A 21557-nucleotide genomic window follows, 5' to 3' on the forward strand; every position below is an offset into this window, starting at 1 on the left:
GCACTGCTTCTTAACACAGCGCGCATCCAACCCGGAAGCCAGGCGCACCAATGTGTCGGAGGAAACGCTGTGTACCTGGCAACCTTGGTTAGCGTGCACTGCGCCCGGCCCGCCACAGGAGTCACTGGTGAGCGATGAGACAAGGATATCCCTACCGGCCAAACCCTCCCTAACCCGGACGATGCTAGGCCAATTTTGCGTCGCCCCACGGACCTCCCGGTCATGGCCGGTTACGACAGAGCCTGGGCGCGAACCCAGAGTCTCTGGTGACACAGCTGGCGCTTCAGTACAGCACCTTTAACCACTGCGCCACCCGGGAGGCCCACTAGCGTGTTATTGTTAGACATGTGGTGTGACGTACGTGTGCGTCGATGTCTACGGAGGGGTAGAGGGGGAGCATAGATTGTGGGGACACTGAATGGATGGGCGTCTGTGCTGGGGGCGAGGCCGTCGTGCTCAACATGGGGACTCTGCTGCTCACCGCTGCTGTCACAGGGGCGAGAGGGAAGGAGAGTTGTTAGTCCACCTTCAAAATATAAACTACATCCCATTCGAATTCAAGATGGATCAAAACCATTTGAAAAAGTCTTGAAAATGTACTGAAGCCAAGTTCAGTGCTAATGAAAAGGATGAGTGATCAAGCGGTCCCTTAAATGGTTAGAGGTTTTATTTTCTGATTTTAGTCAAGTTAAAAATGTCAAAAAGAGACCTGGACTGAGAGCACAAAGCAAAGAGAGGACCATGTTAATGAACACACCTGCCATGATGTCGTCCAAAGTATCTGTGAGAGTCTGTGCTGGGGTGGCCACCATGAGTCCTTCAGGGGCCTGGGTGAGAAGGCCCGGTCCCAGGTCTGTCAACTGCTGCCACAACATCTGCTGCTGGTTCACCATCACCCTCTCCAGATCGGGGCTGGAGCTGACGGGGTAGTCCGCCGTACTGAAGTCTGTGGACTGCTGGGTGGCCAGGAGATGGGAGGGTAAGAAACGGGCCTGCAGGAGGGGTGGAGCGGGACACTGCAGGGCCTGGGTGTGAGGAGGAGCGGGACACTGCAGGTCTTGGGTGTGAGGAGGAGCGGGACACTGCAGGTCTTGGGTGTGAGGAGGAGCGGGACACTGCAGGTCTTGGGTGTGAGGAGGAGCGGGACACTGCAGGGCCTGGGTGTGAGGAGGAGCGGGACACTGCAGGGCCTGGGTGTGAGGAGGAGCGGGACACTGCAGGTCTTGGGTGTGAGGAGGAGCGGGACACTGCAGGGCTTGGGTGTGAGGAGGAGCGGGACACTGCAGGGCCTGGGTGTGAGGAGGAGCGGGACACTGCAGGGCCTGGGTGTGAGGAGGAGCGGGTGGCGGGGGTTCCTGGGCCTGTCTATACAAGATGGTGTCCACCTGAGGTAGCTTGGCGTAGTCCTCCTCATCATCGTCCTCTTCCTCCTGTTCCTCGGCGGCGGGGTGGGGCAGTCCATCATGGTGGTGCTGGATGCCCTCCCCGTCCCCCTCGGTGTCGGAGCCCGGCTCTGCAGCCTGCAAGGGCAGGGGGGTGCCGGGCTGCTCCACCCCTGCCGCCTGGCCAAGCTGCCCCGGGTCGTCCTTCAGGCCTTTGGCCTCCATGTACTCTTTGGTAAACTGCTGCTGTGTCTTGAGCTGCAGCTGGCGCTCCACCTTCTGCAGCTCCTTGAGGATCTTCTTCTTCTTCTGGACCTGCTCCTCGCGGCTCTTCTTCAGCTCCTCGATCTTGTCTTTGGTGAGCGGCTCTCCCTGGATGAGCTCCAAGGACTGCAGCTGGGCCTTCTCTATAGCGGAGATCCTCTGGCCAAGCTCGTTCAGCTTGCCCTCAGTCTCTTCCACGATGCACTCTAGGGGCTGGTACGGGTGGAAGGGAGGCAGCAGGTCCGCGTCCGGACCGCCTGCGGAGACGGGGCTGCCCTGTAGAGGGCTCAGCCTCTGCTTGGATCCGCCTGAGACAGCCACACAGGACAACACAACCAGTTAGCTACGAGGTTGTACCATACATTCAACGATTACTGCAATATTGTAACACTTTGATTCCTTGTGCAGTCAAACGGTGGTCTAGTGGTCTTTCTTCTTGGCAAAGTTGGAAAATGTATTTGCTGTTAACACACTTTGTATGATCGGACCTTTTGTGATGACGGGTGGAGGCGTTGTGATGTTGGAGGGCACTCTGTCTGGCTCTTGAGGAGGCACCACCATGGCCAGGGCTTGGAATGGAACTCGTGGAGCCTGTTTGGGTTAAAGTATATTTAGTATCAATACTTGGAATCAACATATAAAAATTGTAACTGGTATCAACAATAAATATGTTTGTAGAAGTCCCTACTTGAGAAGTGTCATGGGAGGGGTGTGTGAGCTGAGACAAGTCTGGCACGGGGACCGACAGGACGTTGTTGGGGTAGTCGAGGAGATAGGACACCACGATGGTGTGACCGCCCTTAGCAGCTTCGATCAGCATGGTGGAGCCATCCTAGGTGAGAGATTGACACAAAACACACGTCATCGTTAGTATCAGGATCTTGGGAGAATTTGATCAAGAATTAAAAAGAGGAACAAATACAAGATAGTTCTGTGTTTACACAGGGGTTAGAGAAGGGTTGGTTTACACAGGGGTTAGAGAAGGGTTGGTTTACACAGGGGTTAGAGAAAGGGTTGGCTTACACAGGGGTTAGAGAAAGGTTGGTTTACACAGGGGTTAGAGAAGTTTACACAGGGTTGGCTTACACAGGGGTTAGAGAAAGGGTTAGGCTTAGAAACAGGGGTTAGAGAAGGGTTGGTTTACACAGGGGTTAGAGAAGGGGGTTACACAGGGGTTAGAGAAAGGGTTGGCTTACACAGGGGTTACACAGGGGTTAGAGAAGGGTTGGTTTACACAGGGGTTAGAGAAGGGTTGGCTTACACAGGGGTTAGAGAAGGGTTGGCTTACACAGGGGTTAGAGAAGGGTTGGCTTACACAGGGGTTAGAGAAGGGTTGGTTTACACAGGGGTTAGAGAAGGGTTGGTTTACACAGGGGTTAGAGAAAGGGTTGGTTTACACAGGGTTGGTTAGAGAAGGGTTGGCTTACACAGGGGTTACAGGGGAGAAGGGTTGGCTTACACAGGGGTTAGAGAAGGGTTGGCTTACACAGGGGTTAGAGAAGGGGTTAGAGAAGGGTTTTACACAGGGGTTAGAGAAGGGTTTACACAGGGGTTAGAGAAGGGTTGGTTTACACAGGGGTTAGAGAAGGGGTTAGAGAAGGGTTGGTTTACACAGGGGTTAGAGAAGGGTTGGTTTACACAGGGGTTAGAGAAGGGTTGGTTTACACAGGGGTTAGAGAAGGGTTGGTTTACACAGGGGTTAGAGAAGGGTTGGTTTACACAGGGGTTAGAGAAAGGTTGGTTTACACAGGGGTTAGAGAAGGGTTGGTTTACACAGGGGTTAGAGAAAGGTTGGTTTACACAGGGGTTAGAGAAAAGGTTGGTTTACACAGGGGTTAGAGAAGGGTTGGTTTACACAGGGGTTAGAGAAAGGTTGGTTTACACAGGGGTTAGAGAAAGGTTGGTTTACACAGTTTACACAGGGGTTAGAGAAAGGTTGGTTTACACAGGGGTTAGAGAAAGGGGTTAGGGTTAGAAGGGTTGGCTTACACAGGGGTTAGAGAAAGGTTGGTTTACACAGGGGTTAGAGAAGGGTTGGTTTACACAGGGGTTAGAGAAGGGTTGGTTTACACAGGGGTTAGAGAAGGGTTGGTTTACACAGGGGTTAGAGAAGGGTTGGTTTACACAGGGGTTAGAGAAGGGTTGGTTTACACAGGGGTTAGAGAAGGGTTGGTTTACACAGGGGTTAGAGAAGGGTTGGTTTACACAGGGGTTAGAGAAGGGTTGGTTTACACAGGGGTTAGAGAAGGGTTGGTTTACACAGGGGTTAGAGAAAGGTTGGTTTACACAGGGGTTAGAGAAAGGTTGGTTTACACAGGGGTTAGAGAAAGGTTGGTTTACACAGGGGTTAGAGAAAGGTTGGTTTACACAGGGGTTAGAGAAAGGTTGGTTTACACAGGGGTTAGAGAAAGGTTGGTTTACACAGGGGTTAGAGAAAGGTTGGTTTACACAGGGGTTAGAGAAAGGTTGGTTTACACAGGGGTTAGAGAAAGGTTGGTTTACACAGGGGTTAGAGAAAGGTTGGTTTACACAGGGGTTAGAGAAAGGGTTGGCTTACACAGGGGTTAGAGAAAGGGTTGGCTTACACAGGGGTTAGAGAAAGGGTTGGCTTACACAGGGGTTAGAGAAAGGGTTGGCTTACACAGGGGTTAGAGAAAGGGTTGGCTTACACAGGGGTTAGAGAAAGGGTTGGTTTACACAGGGGTTAGAGAAAGGTTGGTTTACACAGGGGTTAGAGAAAGGTTAGTTTACACAGGGGTTTAGAGAAAGGTTGGTTTACACATGGGGTCCATTATAAGGCTTGCAGTGTGACATTCTTAATATCAGATGTCTTTCCTGGTCACTCCTGAGACCGTTGTGCCCAGGAGCTTGGGACAAGTGATCTCACCTTCAGTCTGTGTGTAGGATCAGCCCCATGAGACAGCAGCAGCTCCACCACGGCCAGGTGGCCCCCGGCGCAGGCTAGAGACACTACTGTGTGATCATTGTTGGCCGTCGCCCTGTTCACATTAGCTCCTGGTGGAGGGAGAGAGACCAAGAACAGGGTCAATCTGAGGCCACATGGAAAACAACAGCAACCCTATAACGTTTAAATACTCTACTGTTTCAATGAGGTTATATCTGATTCAAGCAACAACGTGTCAGATGTCTGGTGTGTGTGGTTTTGTGTGACGTTGCTACACAGTGAAGGAACAGAAGCACACCTTTGCTGATTAGGAACTGTACAGTACAGAGGTGGCCCGCTCTAACAGCTTTCATTAGAGGGGTCCTGCCCCCCTCCGATTCATGCTCCTGTAAGACAAACAAACAGAGACAGGAGTGTATAACGTGTACAGGTAGAAACACAGAGCCCATTCAAGCAGCAACGTATCCAGCATCTACACAACACAGAGACAGCGTCACAAATGGAACCCTATTCCCTATATAGTGCACTACTTTAGACCAGAGCCCTATAGGGACCCTATTCCCTATGTAGTGCACTACTTTAGACCAGAGCCCTATAGGGACCCTATTCCCTATGTAGTGCACTACTTTAGACCAGAGCCCTATAGGGACCCTATTCCCTATGTAGTGCACTACTTTAGACCAGAGCCCTATAGGGACCCTATTCCCTATGTAGTGCACTACTTTAGACCAGAGCCCTATAGGGACCCTATTCCCTATGTAGTGCACTACTTTAGACCAGAGCCCTATAGGGACCCTATTCCCTATGTTAGACCAGAGCCCTATAGGGACCCTATTCCCTATGTAGTGCACTACTTTAGACCAGAGCCCTATAGGGACCCTATTCCCTATGTAGTGCACTACTTTAGACCAGAGCCCTATAGGGACCCTATTCCCTATATAGTGCACTACTTTAGACCAGAGCCCTATAGGGACCCTATTCCCTATATAGTGCACTACTTTAGACCAGAGCCCTATAGGGACCCTATTCCCTATATAGTGCACTACTTTAGCTCAGAGCCTTATGGGCAGCAGTCAAAAGTAGTGCACTAGAAAACAAATAGGGTGTCATTCGAGAAGCCCACACACACTTACGCAAACGTGTGAACAACTCAACTACAGAAAAAAAAAGGTCTGTGCATGGACATGAAGTGTGTTTCTCCAGAGGGGGAGGTCTCACCAGGTCAGCCCCAGTCTGCAGCAGCACGTCAGCCACGTCCGTGTGTCCGTTCTCACAGGCGTAGGTCAGCGCCGTGTCTCCCGTCGCCGTGGTGGCGTGGACATTGGCTCCTGGGGACAAGAGCACAGGTGTCAAATTACACACAGAGGGTGTAACAACTACAAACTTCAAATAAAATGTGGATTTCTGGGAATAACAGAGTCAATTTCAATAATTGATGAAATTATGATCAAATCCAATTTTATTTTAATTATTAATAAAAAATATTTAAAAAAGTGTCACATGCGCCGAAAACAACAGGTGTGGACCTTAGTGAAATGCTTACTTACGAGCCCCTAACCAACAATACAGTTTTAAAAAATATATATGGATAAGAATAAGAAATAAAAAAGGTAACAAGTAATTAAAGAGAAGTAATAACAATAGCGAGACTATATACAGAGGGGGGGATACCGGTACAGAGTCAATGTGCGGACCGGTTAGTTGAGGTCATCTCAAATAGATGTTGGTGGAGTTTGTTTTTGAGACAAACAGAGAGGCTGTCCAGAGGGGAGTGGTTCTGCTCACCGGCAGCCAGCAGGTACTTGACCAGCTCCAGGTGTCCCTCCTGTGCAGCCTCCATGAGAGGCGTGGAGCAGCCCAGCTCGATGTCGGCCCCGGCCTTGATGAGGAAGTCGGCCACCTCCAGGAAGCCCCCGCAGCAGGCCAGCGTCAGGGCCGTCTCCTGGGTCTCCTCTGTCTGAGCGTTGATGTTGGCACCTGCAGACAAGAGGGAGGATTCAAGATGGTTCAGCTGGGAACACACTTTTAAAAACAGTACTAACCTACTCCCACCATTGGATATTGACCACAGAAAAAGTATTACAATTAGTTCTGGAAAAGCCATCTTGTCCCTTCGGCATCAACCCAATTAGATCATGAGCTCAAAGCTCAAAACATTATCATGTAACTTTATTACACTCTTTCCAGAAGGTTGCTGGATTGAATCCCAGAGCTGACAAGGTAAAAATCTGTCGTCGGAGGGGTTGGGTTAAATGCGGAAGACACATTTCAGTTGAATACATTCAGTTGGACAACTGACTAGGTATCCCCCCCTTTCATTCAGTTGGACAACTGACCAGGTATCCCCCCCTTTCATTCAGTTGGACAACTGACCAGGTATCCCCCCCCTTTCATTCAGTTGGACAACTGACCAGGTATCCCCCCCTTTCATTCAGTTGGACAACTGACCAGGTATCCCCCCCTTTCATTCAGTTGGACAACTGACTAGGTATCCCCCCCTTTCATTCAGTTGTACAACTGACTAGGTATCCCCCTTTCATTCAGTTGTACAACTGACTAGGTATCCCCCCTTTCATTCAGTTGTACAACTGACTAGGTATCCCCCTTTCATTCAGTTGTACAACTGACTAGGTATCCCCCTTTCATTCAGTTGTACAACTGACTAGGTATCCCCCTTTCATTCAGTTGTACAACTGACTAGGTATCCCCCTTCCATTCACTTGTACAACTGACTAGGTATCCCCCTTTCATTCAGTTGTACAACTGACTAGGTATCCCCCTTTCATTCAGTTGTACAACTGACTAGGTATCCCCCTTTCATTCAGTTGGACACTGACTAGGTATCCCCCCTTTCATTCAGGACAACTGACTAGGTATCCCCCCCTTTCATTCAGTTGGACAACTGACTAGGTATCCCCCCCTTTCATTCAGTTGGACAACTGACTAGGTATCCCCCCTTTCATTCAGTTGGACAACTGACTAGGTATCCCCCCCTTTCATTCAGTTGGACAACTGACTAGGTATCCCCCCCTTTCATTCAGTTGGACAACTGACTAGGTATCCCCCCCTTTCATTCAGTTGGACAACTGACTAGGTATCCCCCCCTTTCATTCAGTTGGACAACTGACTAGGTATCCCCCCCTTTCATTCAGTTGGACAACTGACTAGGTATCCCCCCCTTTCATTCAGTTGGACAACTGACTAGGTATCCCCCCCTTTCATTCAGTTGGACAACTGACTAGGTATCCCCCCCTTTCATTCAGTTGGACAACTGACTAGGTATCCCCCCCTTTCATTCAGTTGGACAACTGACTAGGTATCCTCCCTTCGCCTTTCATTACATTAAAAAAAAGGAAAAAAAAGACTTTACACAAAGTTGGAGGCTCAATATAGTAGGGAAAACCCATCTACTGGGAACACTAGTTTCATTCAAACCAGAGAGCAAGAGAAGGCCATACCTTGTGCCAAAAGCAGCGCCACCATCTCCTCGTGGCCCTCTCGTGCGGCTTCCATGAGGGGAGTGTATCCCTCATCGTTGACTTCCTCCAGGTTGGCGCCCCTCTCCATCAGCAGGGCAGCAAGCTCTACGTGGCCCCCACAGGCCGCCAGCGTCAGCGGAGACTCGAAAGAGTCAGCGGGCATGTTGACCTGCGCCTCGCTGTCCAACAGCAACCGAGCCACCTCCACATGCCCATCCTGAAGTGGGGCAGAGGAACAGGAGACCTCATCAGTCATACTGCACCTTCAATTTAATAGTGTGGTCTGTGTGTGTCTGTGTGTGCGCGTCTCACCATACAAGCCTCCATGAGTGCTGTGTGCATCTCGTCGGTCTTGTGCTCCTGGTCAGCCCCTGCCTCTAACAGGAAGCGCACCATGTCCAGGTGCCCTGTGTGTGGTGACGAAGAGGGAAAAATGCTCTGGGTGCTTCATCCCTACAATTACATTTCCTGTTTCACACACTGGTTTGTCAACATAAGTGGATCACTTGAGTCACTGATTTCTGGATAAAGACCTCTGATCTCTCCGGTGCACGGCTAAAGGGTTCATTGTCTAAGGACGCACCTTTGTAGCAGGCCAGCGTAAGTGCACTTTCCTTGAACTCGTTGGAGTGCGTGTTGATACCAGCCCCGTACTCCAGGAGCACCCGGGCGACCTCCACGTGACCCGCGCTCGCCGCCTCCATCAGGGGGGTGTGGCCGTTCTCGTTGTGGTCCTCGATGTTGGCGCCTTCCTTCAGCAGCACCTTCACCACGTCCAGGAAGCCGCCCGCACACGCGTACGTCAGGGGCGTGTTACCTGCCGGGGACAGAGTTGTCCGTTTTTATTAGAAGTAGATGTGATGGTTTCTGGTCTCGGGTCACAGCACCTAGTGGTGTTTGACGTGTGTGTGTGTGCGTGTGTGCGTGTGTGTGTGTGTGTTCACCTGTGGAGGACTGTGCGTTGACGTCAGCCCCATGTACCAGCAGCAGTTTGACGATGTCTACGTAGCCGCCGCTGGCTGCGGCCATGAGGGCCGTGATGTCACCCTTGATTCCCCGATCTTCCACGTTAGCGTGCATGGCCAGCAAGACCTGCAGGAGGACACACGTCGGGGCGTTTTAAAAACAGACATCCAAAAAACCACAAAGGATCAGGTCTGGCTCTGTAACATTTGGATATACAACTACATTTGATTACAGAACTGGATGGAAACTCTGACAGAAAGGCAGAACAATGTTAGCAGTATACTGTGAGTGGCTAAAAGGTCAGTGTGTGTGCGCACGCATGTTCGTTATACCTGTGCTAGTTCATAGTAACCAGCAGAGCAGGCGAGGCAGAGCAGACTCTCTCCCTCCTCAGTGTGTGTGTGTGTGTGTGTGTGTGTTATACCTGTGCTAGTTCATAGTAACCAGCAGAGCAGGCGAGGCAGAGCAGACTCTCTCCCTCCTCAGTGTGTGTGTGTGTGTGTGTTTGTTATACCTGTGCTAGTTCATAGTAACCAGCAGAGCAGGCTAGGCAGAGCAGACTCTCTCTCTCCCTCCTCAGTGTGTGTGTGTGTGTGTTCGTTATACCTGTGCTAGTTCATAGTAACCAGCAGAGCAGGCGAGGCAGAGCAGACTCTCTCCCTCCTCAGTGTGTGTGTGTGTGTGTGTGTGTGTGTGTGTGTGTGTTCGTTATACCTGTGCTAGTTCATAGTAACCAGCAGAGCAGGCTAGGCAGAGCAGACTCTCTCCCTCCTCAGTGTGTGTGTGTGTGTGTGTTTGTTATACCTGTGCTAGTTCATAGTAACCAGCAGAGCAGGCTAGGCAGAGCAGACTCTCTCTCTCCCTCCTCAGTGTGTGTGTGTGTGTGTGTGTGTGTGTGTGTGTGTGTGTGTGTTCGTTATACCTGTGCTAGTTCATAGTAACCAGCAGAGCAGGCGAGGCAGAGCAGACTCTCTCCCTCCTCAGTGTGTTCGTTATACCTGTGCTAGTTCATAGTAACCAGCAGAGCAGGCGAGGCAGAGCAGACTCTCTCCCTCCTCAGTGTGTTTGTGTGTGTGTGTGTGTGTGTGTGTGTTCGTTATACCTGTGCTAGTTCATAGTAACCAGCAGAGCAGGCGAGGCAGAGCAGACTCTCTCCCTCCTCAGTGTGTTTGTGTGTGTGTGTGTGTGTGTGTGTGTGTGTTCGTTATACCTGTGCTAGTTCATAGTAACCAGCAGAGCAGGCGAGGCAGAGCAGACTCTCTCCCTCCTCAGTGTGTTCGTTATACCTGTGCTAGTTCATAGTAACCAGCAGAGCAGGCGAGGCAGAGCAGACTCTCTCCCTCCTCAGTGTGTTCGTTATACCTGTGCTAGTTCATAGTAACCAGCAGAGCAGGCGAGGCAGAGCAGACTCTCTCCCTCCTCAGTGTGTTCGTTGACACTCCTCCCCTCATCCAGCAGCTTCCTCACAGCGTTGACGTCCCCGTCGGAGCACGCCTCCGCCAAGCTCCGGCTGAAAATAACCAGACTGCTACAATTACTGGGACTGTGGCTGCGCAGGCCTAAAGCATCGGATGAACGGAGTTGTCACAATTCACGCAGTATTTATTTAATCAATATCATTTGTACATTAGATTTAGCTACAATATCAGACCTTGTAAGAAGATGGAGCCCCAGGAACCACCACATGTGGATCTCTGTTTATTTTTTAAATATTTCTAACAGCGTCTTTCTTCACCCTTTTTCTGGATTTCTTATATTATTTCACTCCTTTTATCTCTTTGTCTACAAAACATTATCTGAGCTGCATGTGATTGAACAAGTCATTGGAAACATGTCCTCTGTTCGTTACCTTCCTTGTAGACAGAATAAAACGGGTTTTGGGGGCCAGATTACTATTAATGTAATCCGTAAACCAACTAATACATTTAAACGTGCTCATTTTCTATAGCCGATACAAGAAACAAGGAAACTGAAAGAAAAAGTGATTTCAACCTGGTAATAATTCATTCACTCAGGACAGAGCAGTACATTTCATGAACGGCCTTTGACCCAATATGGCACCTTAAAGCGTGTCAGTAAAACAGTGATCAAGTCAGAGAACAGTAGAGACAAAACGCATCTTCTATGAATCATGGGAGTTATTCAGAGCATCAGCTAGCTGCCACTGGACTTTAAAAAAATCAACTCCAGTCTTAACAAAGGCCAGGAGAAACGACAGCTAAAGATATGAGATGTCCTATCGATTCACGTTCTCAGGTGTATCAGATATCCGTGGAAGCAGACAGAAATCCGGCCAGTGTGACGTAGCATTGAGAAAGTCTCCCTCACATCACTGGAAGTTAATAGGCATGCCTTTTACATCGTGAAAACATCACAAATCAAATACATTTTTTTTTTTAATTGGTCGCAAACACATATTTAGCAGGTGTTATAGCGGGTGCAGTGAAATGCTTGCGTTCCTAGCTTCAACGTTGCAGAAATAAAGCGTCAGTTTTCAATACTGGCCGATGTCATAACGCAGGACGGTGTCTTCTCTAGAAATGAGCCATTGATCATATTTTTTGCAATATAAACAACCTCCAGAAATGTGTAATTTAACAGAGGTCCTAACACAGCTCCCTTATTGGTCTGCCTCTTCAGTCCATGGTGCTTTGCATGGTACCGTTACAAATATCAGACTCCACTCTGCAGGGTGAACATGGTGAGATTGTAGACTCCTAAATTGATAGCTGTAAAATTGCCTAAACAAACTGCACTAACTACTATAGCGACTTCACGTGCTGACTTCACGTAGCTGACTTCACGTAGCTGACTTCACGTAGCTGACTTCACGTAGCTGACCTCACGTAGCTGACCTCACATGCTGACCTCACATGCTGACCTCACATGCTGACCTCACATGCTGACCTCACATGCTGACCTCACATGCTGACCTCACATGCTGACCTCACATGCTGACCTCACATGCTGACCTCACATGCTGACCTCACATGCTGACCTCACATGCTGACCTCACATGCTGACCTCACTGACCTCACAGCTGACCTCACATGCTGACCTCACATGCTGACCTCACATGCTGACCTCACATGCTGACCTCACATGCTGACCTCACATGCTGACCTCACATGCTGACCTCACATGCTGACCTCACATGCTGACCTCACATGCTGACCTCACATGCTGACCTCACATGCTGACCTCACATGCTGACCTCACATGCTGACCTCACATGCTGACCTCACATGCTGACCTCACATGCTGACCTCACATGCTGACTTCACATGCTGACTTCACATGCTGACTTCACATGCTGACTTCACATGCTGACTTCACATGCTGACTTTGCTATTATTGTGTAGTTATGTTTGCTAACTAGCTACCAAGCTAGCCCGGCGAGACCATTGCATTCCGGGTTTTGTAGTCGACTTGAACTGCAACAGATTGACACAACTTTTTTTTTTTTTCACGCGTTGCTACCAACATTATTAAAACGACAAAATTAAACATTTGGTTCACAAAAATATTGTTCTCACAATAGTGTTATTTAACACTAAATTATAGGACTATAGATTTTGTTCCCCCTTTTTAAAAATTCTCACCTAAGGAATTGTCAGATGTTCACGCGGACTTGAAGAAAGCACAACATGTCGAAAGGAAACATACGGCCTAGACCAGACTGGTGTGAGGGAGGATCCCTGAATATGGTGTAGTGCACTTAATATTTAGACTTTAATATATGTCTTAATATTTAGACTTTAATATATGTCTTAATATTTAGACTTTAATATATGTCTTAATATTTAGACTTTAATATATGTCTTAATATTTAGACTTTAATATATGTCTTAATATTTAGACTTTAATATATGTCTTAATATTTAGACTTTAATATATGTCTTAATATTTAGACTTTAATATATGTCTTAATATTTAGACTTTAATATATGTCTTAATATTTAGACTTTAATATATGTCTTAATATTTAGACTTTAATATATGTCTTAATATTTAGACTTTAATATATGTCTTAATATTTAGACTTTAATATATGTCTTAATATTTAGACTTTAATATATGTCTTAATATTTAGACTTTAATATATGTCTTAATATTTAGACCTTAATATATGTCTTAATATTTAGACTTTAATATATGTCTTAATATTTAGACTTTAATATATGTCTTAATATTTAGACTTTAATATATGTCTTAATATTTAGACTTTAATATATGTCTTAATATTTAGACTTTAATATATGTCTTAATATTTAGACTTTAATATATGTCTTAATATTTAGACTTTAATATATGTCTTAATATTTAGACTTTAGCGCAGAGGAGATACATACTTGTCCGCCTGGCTGGCGTTGAGTGTGTTTTCGGCCCTCATGCGCGTGAGAGCGGCGGCGGCCTCGTCCAACGCACAGCTCACGGACGACGTCAAGCGACGAAGCACCTCTGGATCTGCGAAGGCTTTTCCATCGGTGGTGGACAGTTTACCAATACCTTCAGAGGACCCAGGGTCAGGCACACACACACACACACAGCAGCATACACACAGTAGCATACACACCAACACACACACACACACACAATTAAAACTATGCAACAAGGTGTAAAGAGAACAAACATTGTCTGTATTATCAAGTTGTGAACACAGTGTTGAGGAAACATATCAAGGGGGGGGGGGCTAATCACATGACTGAGTAAGTGGGCATATTAACAATTAATGGAAGAGAATCTGATGATCAGCCAACATTGAAGCTTAAGAACAGAAGCAACAGAGTCCGATATTAGTTGCGGTATGCAAAAACCACTGCATGCGCCACATGATTGGTTACACAGATGTTAAAATGTGCACACACACAATTACACGCAGACAACGATAGATGGGAGGCCGACATGCACACAGTTGCACACAGACAACGATAGATGGGAGGCAGACATGCACACAGTTGCACACAGACAACGATAGATGGGAGGCCGACATGCACACAGTTACAGACGACGATAGATGGGAGGCAGACATGCACAGTTACACACAGACAACGATAGATGGAGGCAGACATGCACAGAAGCAGTGTACTAAAGGTTGAGTCATGACGGAAGCTGTTGCTGCTCTATCGAAATCCATTGCTCATGTTAATCTTTCCCGTGGTGCCCCCGCGAGCCTAGCTACCTACCATCTCATGTGCTGCGCTAGCCTGTACCAACTCCCCACACACTGACTGGCTGGGACCTGTCTAACATGCTGCATGTCTTCCTGATGTGGTCCTTCTGTAGCACAGTTGGTAGAGCATGGCGCTTGTAACGCCAGGGTAGTGGGTTCGATTCCCGGGACCACCCATACGTAGAATGTATGCACACATGACTGTAAGTCGCTTTGGATAAAAGCGTCTGCTAAATGGCATATATTATTATATTATATATTATGATGCACACCACAACATCCATCCCACAGGTTAATGCACATCAAATTAGACGCAAAGACTTCTTTCATTGTTTCAGAAAGCTTTTTAGTTTCTCTAAAGAGGCAGCAGTGAGGCACTAACTATACAGACCAAGGCTAAGTGCTTTGACGGGCTGGTTCAGCTCAGCTCAACAGAGGCCTGAGCGAGAGTTGTAGCCGGTTTGATAATTGCCTTGCAACACTTAGCCTGTGAGCACCCTGCAGTCAAATTTACTGATCACTGTAATTGATCAGTGTTATCCCACCCCCATAGACAATCCAACATGGGAAGTAGGTGGACGACAGAAACCAAAACACAACCACATGGAAAGCAGGGTAAACGCAGGCTGTAGTGCTTCTACGCCTGCATTGCTTGCTGTTTGGGGTTTTAGGCTGAGGGTTTCTGTACAGCACTTTGAGATATCAGCTGATGTACGAAGGGCTTTAGAAATACATTTGATTTGTAGTGCAGCAGGGATTTGAACATCTATTTAGAGCACTTGCGTTTGTTATGCAGGTATTTCTCCCTGGCAATGTGCCATCTACACACCTACGAGGTCATGTCCCAACACAGTGGTAGGAACAGAAACACCAGACAGGCCTGACGACGTCAGAAAGTATGTAAGTACAAACTAAATTGTAGGCCTTAATTAAGCATTGATACTAAATTGGGCGGAGTTTCAAGCAGGTTTCAAAGTCCCAAAAGAGCAGCAGTCCTATTTGATAAAGAGAACAGTACTGAAGCAGCCTTAGCATGTAACATCTTCGTAATTCGTAAAGTGATCAAAAACAGGTGCATTCAAAATAAATAAATGAAAATAAAGTAACCGGTGAAGGGTTCACACCACTACGATACGTACCGGCTGCTTCCAACAGAGCCTCCAATCTGGCTTGTGTTTCCGGGTCCACTGTTCTGAGATCAGCGCCGTCGGCAGCGCTGGACAGGAGCAGCTCCGATGCAGTCTTTAGCATGGGGTTGTCCAGGTCTTCCTGGTCTAATATGAAGGACTCCACCTAGAAACAAGGAGAAAGATGAGAGAATGTTCGGAAGCATGCTGATGTTTATTTTGCTCAAGATAGTTGCTGGGAGAAACCCATCGCCTTAAGGAGTCATTGTAATATATATATATTTTTTTTTAAACAGTGTTTTTTTTAAATATATATTTTTTTATACATATCAGCTTATGAGAACAATAGTGGTTCCTATTATACAGTGCTTTATAAAACAAATGGGTCTAATCCCGAATGCTGATTGGTTAAAACCACATTACAGCCGGTGCCTATTCCACAAGTTACCACCGGCTAAATGTGACTTTAAAAAAAGCCTATTTACTCTGTTCCATCTGACTGCGCTATCCACCGTCTCATCAGCCCAGCCAGGCAATTTATAAACTTCATCTCCACTATCAAAAAGGCATCTAGACGTTCTCACATTTCTTTTAGACTAACATATAGTTTAACAGCAGAGATTTGAATAAACCTTGCTGTCTTTCTCCGACATTTGCAACATTGTTTCAATATTCAAATTCGATCGCCAGCTGTCGCATAGTAATGAAAGTGAAGGCAGCTTTTCTCAGCCAGTCGAAATCAAGAATCAGTATAATTTTTTATGGATATACAGTGCCTTGCAAGTGTTCATCCTCCATGGCGTTGTTCATATTTTTGTTGCATTACAACCTGTAATTTAAATAGATATGCATTTGTAATTCATGTAACGGACATACACAAAATAGCCCAAATTGGTGAAGTGAACTGAAGAAAAAAGACCTGTTTCAAAAGTTCAACAAAAAAATACAGAAAAGTGGTGTGCATATGTATTCACCCCCTTTACTATGAGGCCCCTAAATGAGATCAGGTGCAACCAATTACCTTCAGAAGACATAATTAGTTAAATAATGTGTGTGCAATCGAAGTGTCATATGATCTCATATATACACACACACACACACACACACAGTTGAAGTTTACATACACTTACGTTGGAGTCATTAAAACTCGTTTTTCAACCACTCCACAAATGTCTTGTTAACAAACTAGTTTTGGCAAGTCGGTTAGAACATCTACTGTGTGCCTGACAAGTCATTTTTCCAACAATTGTTTACAGATTATTTCACTTGTATCACAATTCCAGTGGGTCAAAAGTTAAAAATACACTAAGTTGACTGTGCCTTTAAACAGCTTGGAAAATGTCAGAAAATTATGTCATGGCTTTAGATGCTTCTGAAAGACTACTTGTCATAATTTGAGTCAATTGGAGGTGTACCTGTGGATGTATTTCAAGTAGAGGTCGACCGATTATGATTTTTTTCAATGCAGATACCGATTATGATTTTTTTCAATGCAGATACCGATAATGATTTTTTTTAAACGCAGATACCGATACCGATTATTGGAGGACCAAAAAACGATTAAATTGTATGATTTTTTAAAAATGTGTAATAATGACAATTACAACAATAATGAATTAACACTTATTTTAACTTAATATAAAACATCAATAAAATCAACTTAGCCTCAAATAAATAATGAAACATGTTCGATTTGGTTTAAATAATGCAAAGACAAAGTGTTGGAGAAAAAAGTAATATGTGCCATGTAAAAAAGCTAACGTTTGAGTTCCTTGCTCAGAACATGAGAACATATGAAAGTTGGTGGTTCCTTTTAACATGAGACTTCAATATTCCCAGGTAAGAAGTTTTAGGTTGTAGTTAATATAGTATTTATAAGACTATTTATCTCTATACCATTTGTATTTCATATACCTTTGACTATTACTATGTTCTTATAGGCACTATAGTATTGCCAGTGTAACAGTATAGCTTCCGTTCCCCTCCTTGCCCCTACCCGGGCTCGAACCAGGAACACATCGACAGTCACACTAAGTATCGTTACCCATCGCTCCCATCGCAAGGGGAATAACTACTCCAAATCTAACTAGCTAGCCATTTCACATTGGTTACACCAGCCATTAGGCTGATAGGCTTGAAGTCAAACAGCGCTGTGCTTGCGAACAGCTGCTGGCAAAACGCACTGAAAGTGCTGTTCGAATGAATGATTACGGGCCTGCTGCTGCTCAGTCAGACTGCTCTATCAAATCAGACTTAATTATAACATAACACAGAGAAATACAAGCTTTTGGTCATTAATATGGTCGAATCCGGAAACTATCATTTCGAAAACAAAACGGTTATAATTTCAGTGAAATACGGAACTGTTCGGTATTTTATCTAAGTCTAAATATTCTTGTTACGTTGCACAACCTTCAATGTTGTCATAATTACATAAAATTCTCGCAAATTAGTTCGCAATGAGCCAGGCTGCCCAAACTGTTGCATATACCCTGACTCTGCGTGCAATGAACGCAAGAGAAATTACAATTTCACCTGGTTAATATCGTCTGCTAAACTGGATCAGTAGTTATAACTAGTGATAATTAGTGATTGTTTTTTTATAAGATAAGTTTAATGCTAGCTAGCAATTTACCTTGGCTTCTACGACATTTGCGTAACAGGCAGGCTACTCGTGGAGTGATGGTTAGAGCGTTAACTAGTCTAACTGTGCGGTTGCAAGATTGGAACCCCTGAGCTGACAAGGTAAAAATCTGTCGTTCTGCCTCTGAACAAGGCAGTTATTAACCCACAGTTCCTAGGCAGTCAATGAAAATAAGAATGTGTTCTTAAATGACTTGCCTAGTTAAATAAAAAGGTATACATTTAAAAATAATAATAATAAATCGGAAATCGTCGCCCAAAAATACCGATTTCCGATTGTTACGAAAACTTGAAATCGGCCCTAATTAATCTGCCATTCCGATTAATTGGTCGACCTCGAATTTCAAGGCCTACCTTCAAACTCAGTGCCTCTTTGCTTGACATCATGTGAAAATCAAAAGAAATCAGCCAAGAAAATTGGGAAAATTGCAGACCGACAAGTCCGGTTCATCCTTGGGAGCAATTTCCAAACACCTGAAGGTATCATGATCATCTGTACAAACAATAGTACGCAAGTATTAACACCATGGGACAACGTCATTACCGCTCAGGAAGCAGATGCTTTCTGTCTCCTCGAGATGAACGTATTTGAGAAAAGTGCAAATCAATCCCAGAACAACAGCAAAACACTGTGTGAAAATGCTGGAGGAAACAGGTACAAAAGTATCTACATCCACAGTAAAACAAGTCCTATAATCGACATTACCTGAAAGGCCGCTCAGCAAGGAAGCCACTGCTCCAAAACTGCCATAAAAAAGCCAGACTACGGTTTGCAAGTGTACATGGGGACAAAGATCGACTTTTTGGAGAAATGTTCTCTAGTCTGATGAAACAAAAATAGAACTGTTTGGCCATAATGACCATCATTGTGTTTGGAGGGGAAAAGGGCAGTTGCAAGCCCGAAGAACACCATCCCAACCGTGAAGCACGGGAGTGGCAGCATCATGTTGTGGGGATGCTTTGCTGCAGGAGAGGCTGGTGCACTTCACAAAATAGATGGCATTATCAGTCAGGAAGTTAAAGCTTGGTCGCAAATGGACAATGACCCCAAGCATACTTCCAAAGTTGTGGCAAAATGGCCTAAGGACAACAAAGTCAAGGTATTGGAGTGGCCATCACAAAGCCCTGACCTCAATCCTATAGAACATTTGTGGGCATTACTGAAAAAGCTTGTGCGAGCAAGGAGGCCTACAAACCTGACTCAGTTACACCAGCTCTGTCAGGAGGAATGGGCCAAAATTCACCCAACTTATTGTGGGAAGCCTATCCCGAAACGGTTAACCCAAGTTAAACAATTTAAAGGCAATGCTACCAAATACTAATTGAGTGTATGTAAACTTCTGACCCACTGGGAATGTGATGAAAGAAAAGCTGAAATAAATTCAGAATATTATTCTGACATTTCACATTCTTAAAATAAAGTGGTGATCCTAACTGACCTAAAACAGGGAATTATTACTAGGATTAAATGTCAGGAATTGTGAAAAACTGAGTTTAAATGTATTTGGCTAAGGTGTATGTAAACTTCCGACTTTAACTGTACACACCTGCTCTGAAAGGCCCCAGAATCTCCAACATCACTAAGCAAGGGGCACCACCAAGCAAGCGACACCATGAAGACCAAGGAGCTCTCCAAACAGGTCAGGGACAAAGTTGTGGAGAAGTACAGATAACGGTTGGATTATAAAAATATCAGAAACTTTGAATATCCCAGAGCACCATTAAATCCATTATTTAAAAAAATTGAAAGAATATGGCACACCACAACAAACCTGCCAAGAGAGGTCCACCCACCAAACTCACAGACCAGGCAAGGAAAGCCTTAATCAGAGAGGCAACAAAGAGACCAAAGATAACCCTGAAGGAGCTGCAATGCTCCACAGCATAGATCGGAGTACCTGTCCATAGGACCACTTTAAGCTGGACACTCCACAGAGCTGGGCTTTACGGAAGAGTGCCCAGAAATAAGCCATTGCTTAAAGAAATAAAAATAAGCAAACACATTTGGTTTTAGCCCAAAGGCATTTGGGAGACCCCCCAAACATATGGAAGAAGGTACTCTGGTTAGAGGAGACTAAAATTGAGCTTTTTGGCCATCAAGGAAAACGCCATGTCTGGCGGAAAACTAACACCTTTCGTCCCCCAAAGAAAACCATCCCGACAGTGAAGGAAGGTGGTGGCAGCATCATGCTGTGGGGATGTTTTTCATCAGCAGGGACTGGGAAACTGGTCAGAATTGAAGGGATGGTGGATAGTGCTAAATACAGGGAAATTCTTGAGGAAAAACTGTTTCAGTCTTCAAAAGATTTGAGACTTGGACGTAGGTTCACCTTCCAGCAGGATAATGAACCTGAGTTTACTGCTAAAGCAACACTCGGGTGGTTTAAGGGAAACGTTTAAATCTCTTGGAATGGCCAAGTCAAAGTCCAGACCACAATCCAATTGAGAATCTGTGGTATGACCTAAAGACTGCTCTACACCAGCGGAACCCATCCAACTTGAAGGAGCTGGAGCAGTTTTGCCTTGAAGAACGGGCAAAAATCCCAGTGGCTACATGTGCCAAGCTTAGAGAGGCATACCCCAAGAGACTTGCAGCTGCAATTGCTGAATAGTTATGAACGCTCAAGTTAAGTATCATTTCTTGTTTGTTTCACAATAAAAATTAATTTTTCATCTTCAACGTGGTAGGCATGTTGGGTAAATCAAATGATACAACCCCCTCAAAAATCAATTTTTATTCCAGGCTGTAAGGCAATGAAATAGGAAACATGCCAAGGGGGAAAATACCTTCACAGGCCACTGTACATACAGTACAAGCCAAAATTTTGGACATACCTACTCATTCAAGAGGTTCTTGCTGTTTTTATTAATGGTCTACAATGTCAAATAATATTGAAGACATCAAAACTATGAAATACACACGGAATAATGTAGAAACCAAAAAGTGTTCAAACAAATTAAATATTTTAGATTCGTCAAAGTAACCACCCTTTGCCTTGACAGCGTCGCACACCCTTGGCATTCTCTCAACCAGCTTCATGAGGCAGTCACCTGGAATGTATTTCAATTAACGTGTGCCTTGTTAAAAGTTAATTTGTGGAATTTCTTGCCTTCTTAATGTGTTTGAGCTAATCAGTTGTGTTGTGACAAGGTTGTGACAGTCCATTACCTTAAGACATGAAGGTCAGTCAATCTGGATAATGTCAAGAACTTTTAAAAGTTTCTTCAAGTGCAGTTGCAAAAACCATCAAGCGCTATGATGAAACTGGCTCTCATGAGGACCGCCACAGGAAAGGAAGACCCAGAGTTACCTCTGCTGCAGAGGATAAGTTCATTAGTTAACTGCACCTCAGATTGCAGTCCAAGTAAATGCATAAGAGAGTTCAAGTAACAGACATATCTCAACATCAACTGTTCAGAAGAGACTGCATGAAATCAGACCTTCATGGTCAAATTGCTGCAAAGAAACCACTACTAAAGGACACAAATAAGAAGAGACTTGCTTGGGCAAAGAAACATGAGCAATGGACATTAGACTGGTGGAAATCTGTCCTTTGGTCTAATGAGTCCAAATGAGAGATTTTTGTTTCCAACAGCTGTGTCTTTGTGAGACGCAGA

General features: G+C 45.4%; 1 protein-coding gene across 6 annotated transcripts in view; it reads right to left on the reverse strand.

Moving 5' to 3' along the window:
* LOC118390636 (ankyrin repeat domain-containing protein 17-like) overlaps positions 1 to 21557 on the reverse strand; it is a 51485-nt gene that overhangs the window by 19935 nt on the left and 9993 nt on the right. For 2 of the 6 annotated variants that reach the window (XM_052529376.1, XM_052529379.1), the window contains exons 2-16: positions 15309 to 15462; positions 13349 to 13505; positions 10359 to 10521; positions 8975 to 9122; positions 8614 to 8847; positions 8343 to 8437; positions 8010 to 8247; positions 6337 to 6528; positions 5770 to 5879; positions 4850 to 4937; positions 4534 to 4661; positions 2335 to 2478; positions 2135 to 2237; positions 758 to 1954; positions 362 to 486 (exon numbers count right to left, since the gene is read on the reverse strand). In XM_052529376.1, the coding sequence (XP_052385336.1) occupies positions 362 to 486; positions 758 to 1954; positions 2135 to 2237; positions 2335 to 2478; positions 4534 to 4661; positions 4850 to 4937; positions 5770 to 5879; positions 6337 to 6528; positions 8010 to 8247; positions 8343 to 8437; positions 8614 to 8847; positions 8975 to 9122; positions 10359 to 10521; positions 13349 to 13505; positions 15309 to 15462 (3276 nt within the window). The remainder of the gene's footprint in view (positions 1 to 361; positions 487 to 757; positions 1955 to 2134; positions 2238 to 2334; positions 2479 to 4533; positions 4662 to 4849; positions 4938 to 5769; positions 5880 to 6336; positions 6529 to 8009; positions 8248 to 8342; positions 8438 to 8613; positions 8848 to 8974; positions 9123 to 10358; positions 10522 to 13348; positions 13506 to 15308; positions 15463 to 21557) is intronic. The other 4 variants (XM_052529377.1, XM_052529380.1, XM_052529378.1 and 1 more) reach the window with 3 other exon arrangements.

The sequence above is a fragment of the Oncorhynchus keta genome, chromosome 11 (genome assembly GCF_023373465.1).
Source record: "Oncorhynchus keta strain PuntledgeMale-10-30-2019 chromosome 11, Oket_V2, whole genome shotgun sequence".
NCBI classification, from domain to species: Eukaryota; Metazoa; Chordata; class Actinopteri; order Salmoniformes; family Salmonidae; genus Oncorhynchus; species Oncorhynchus keta.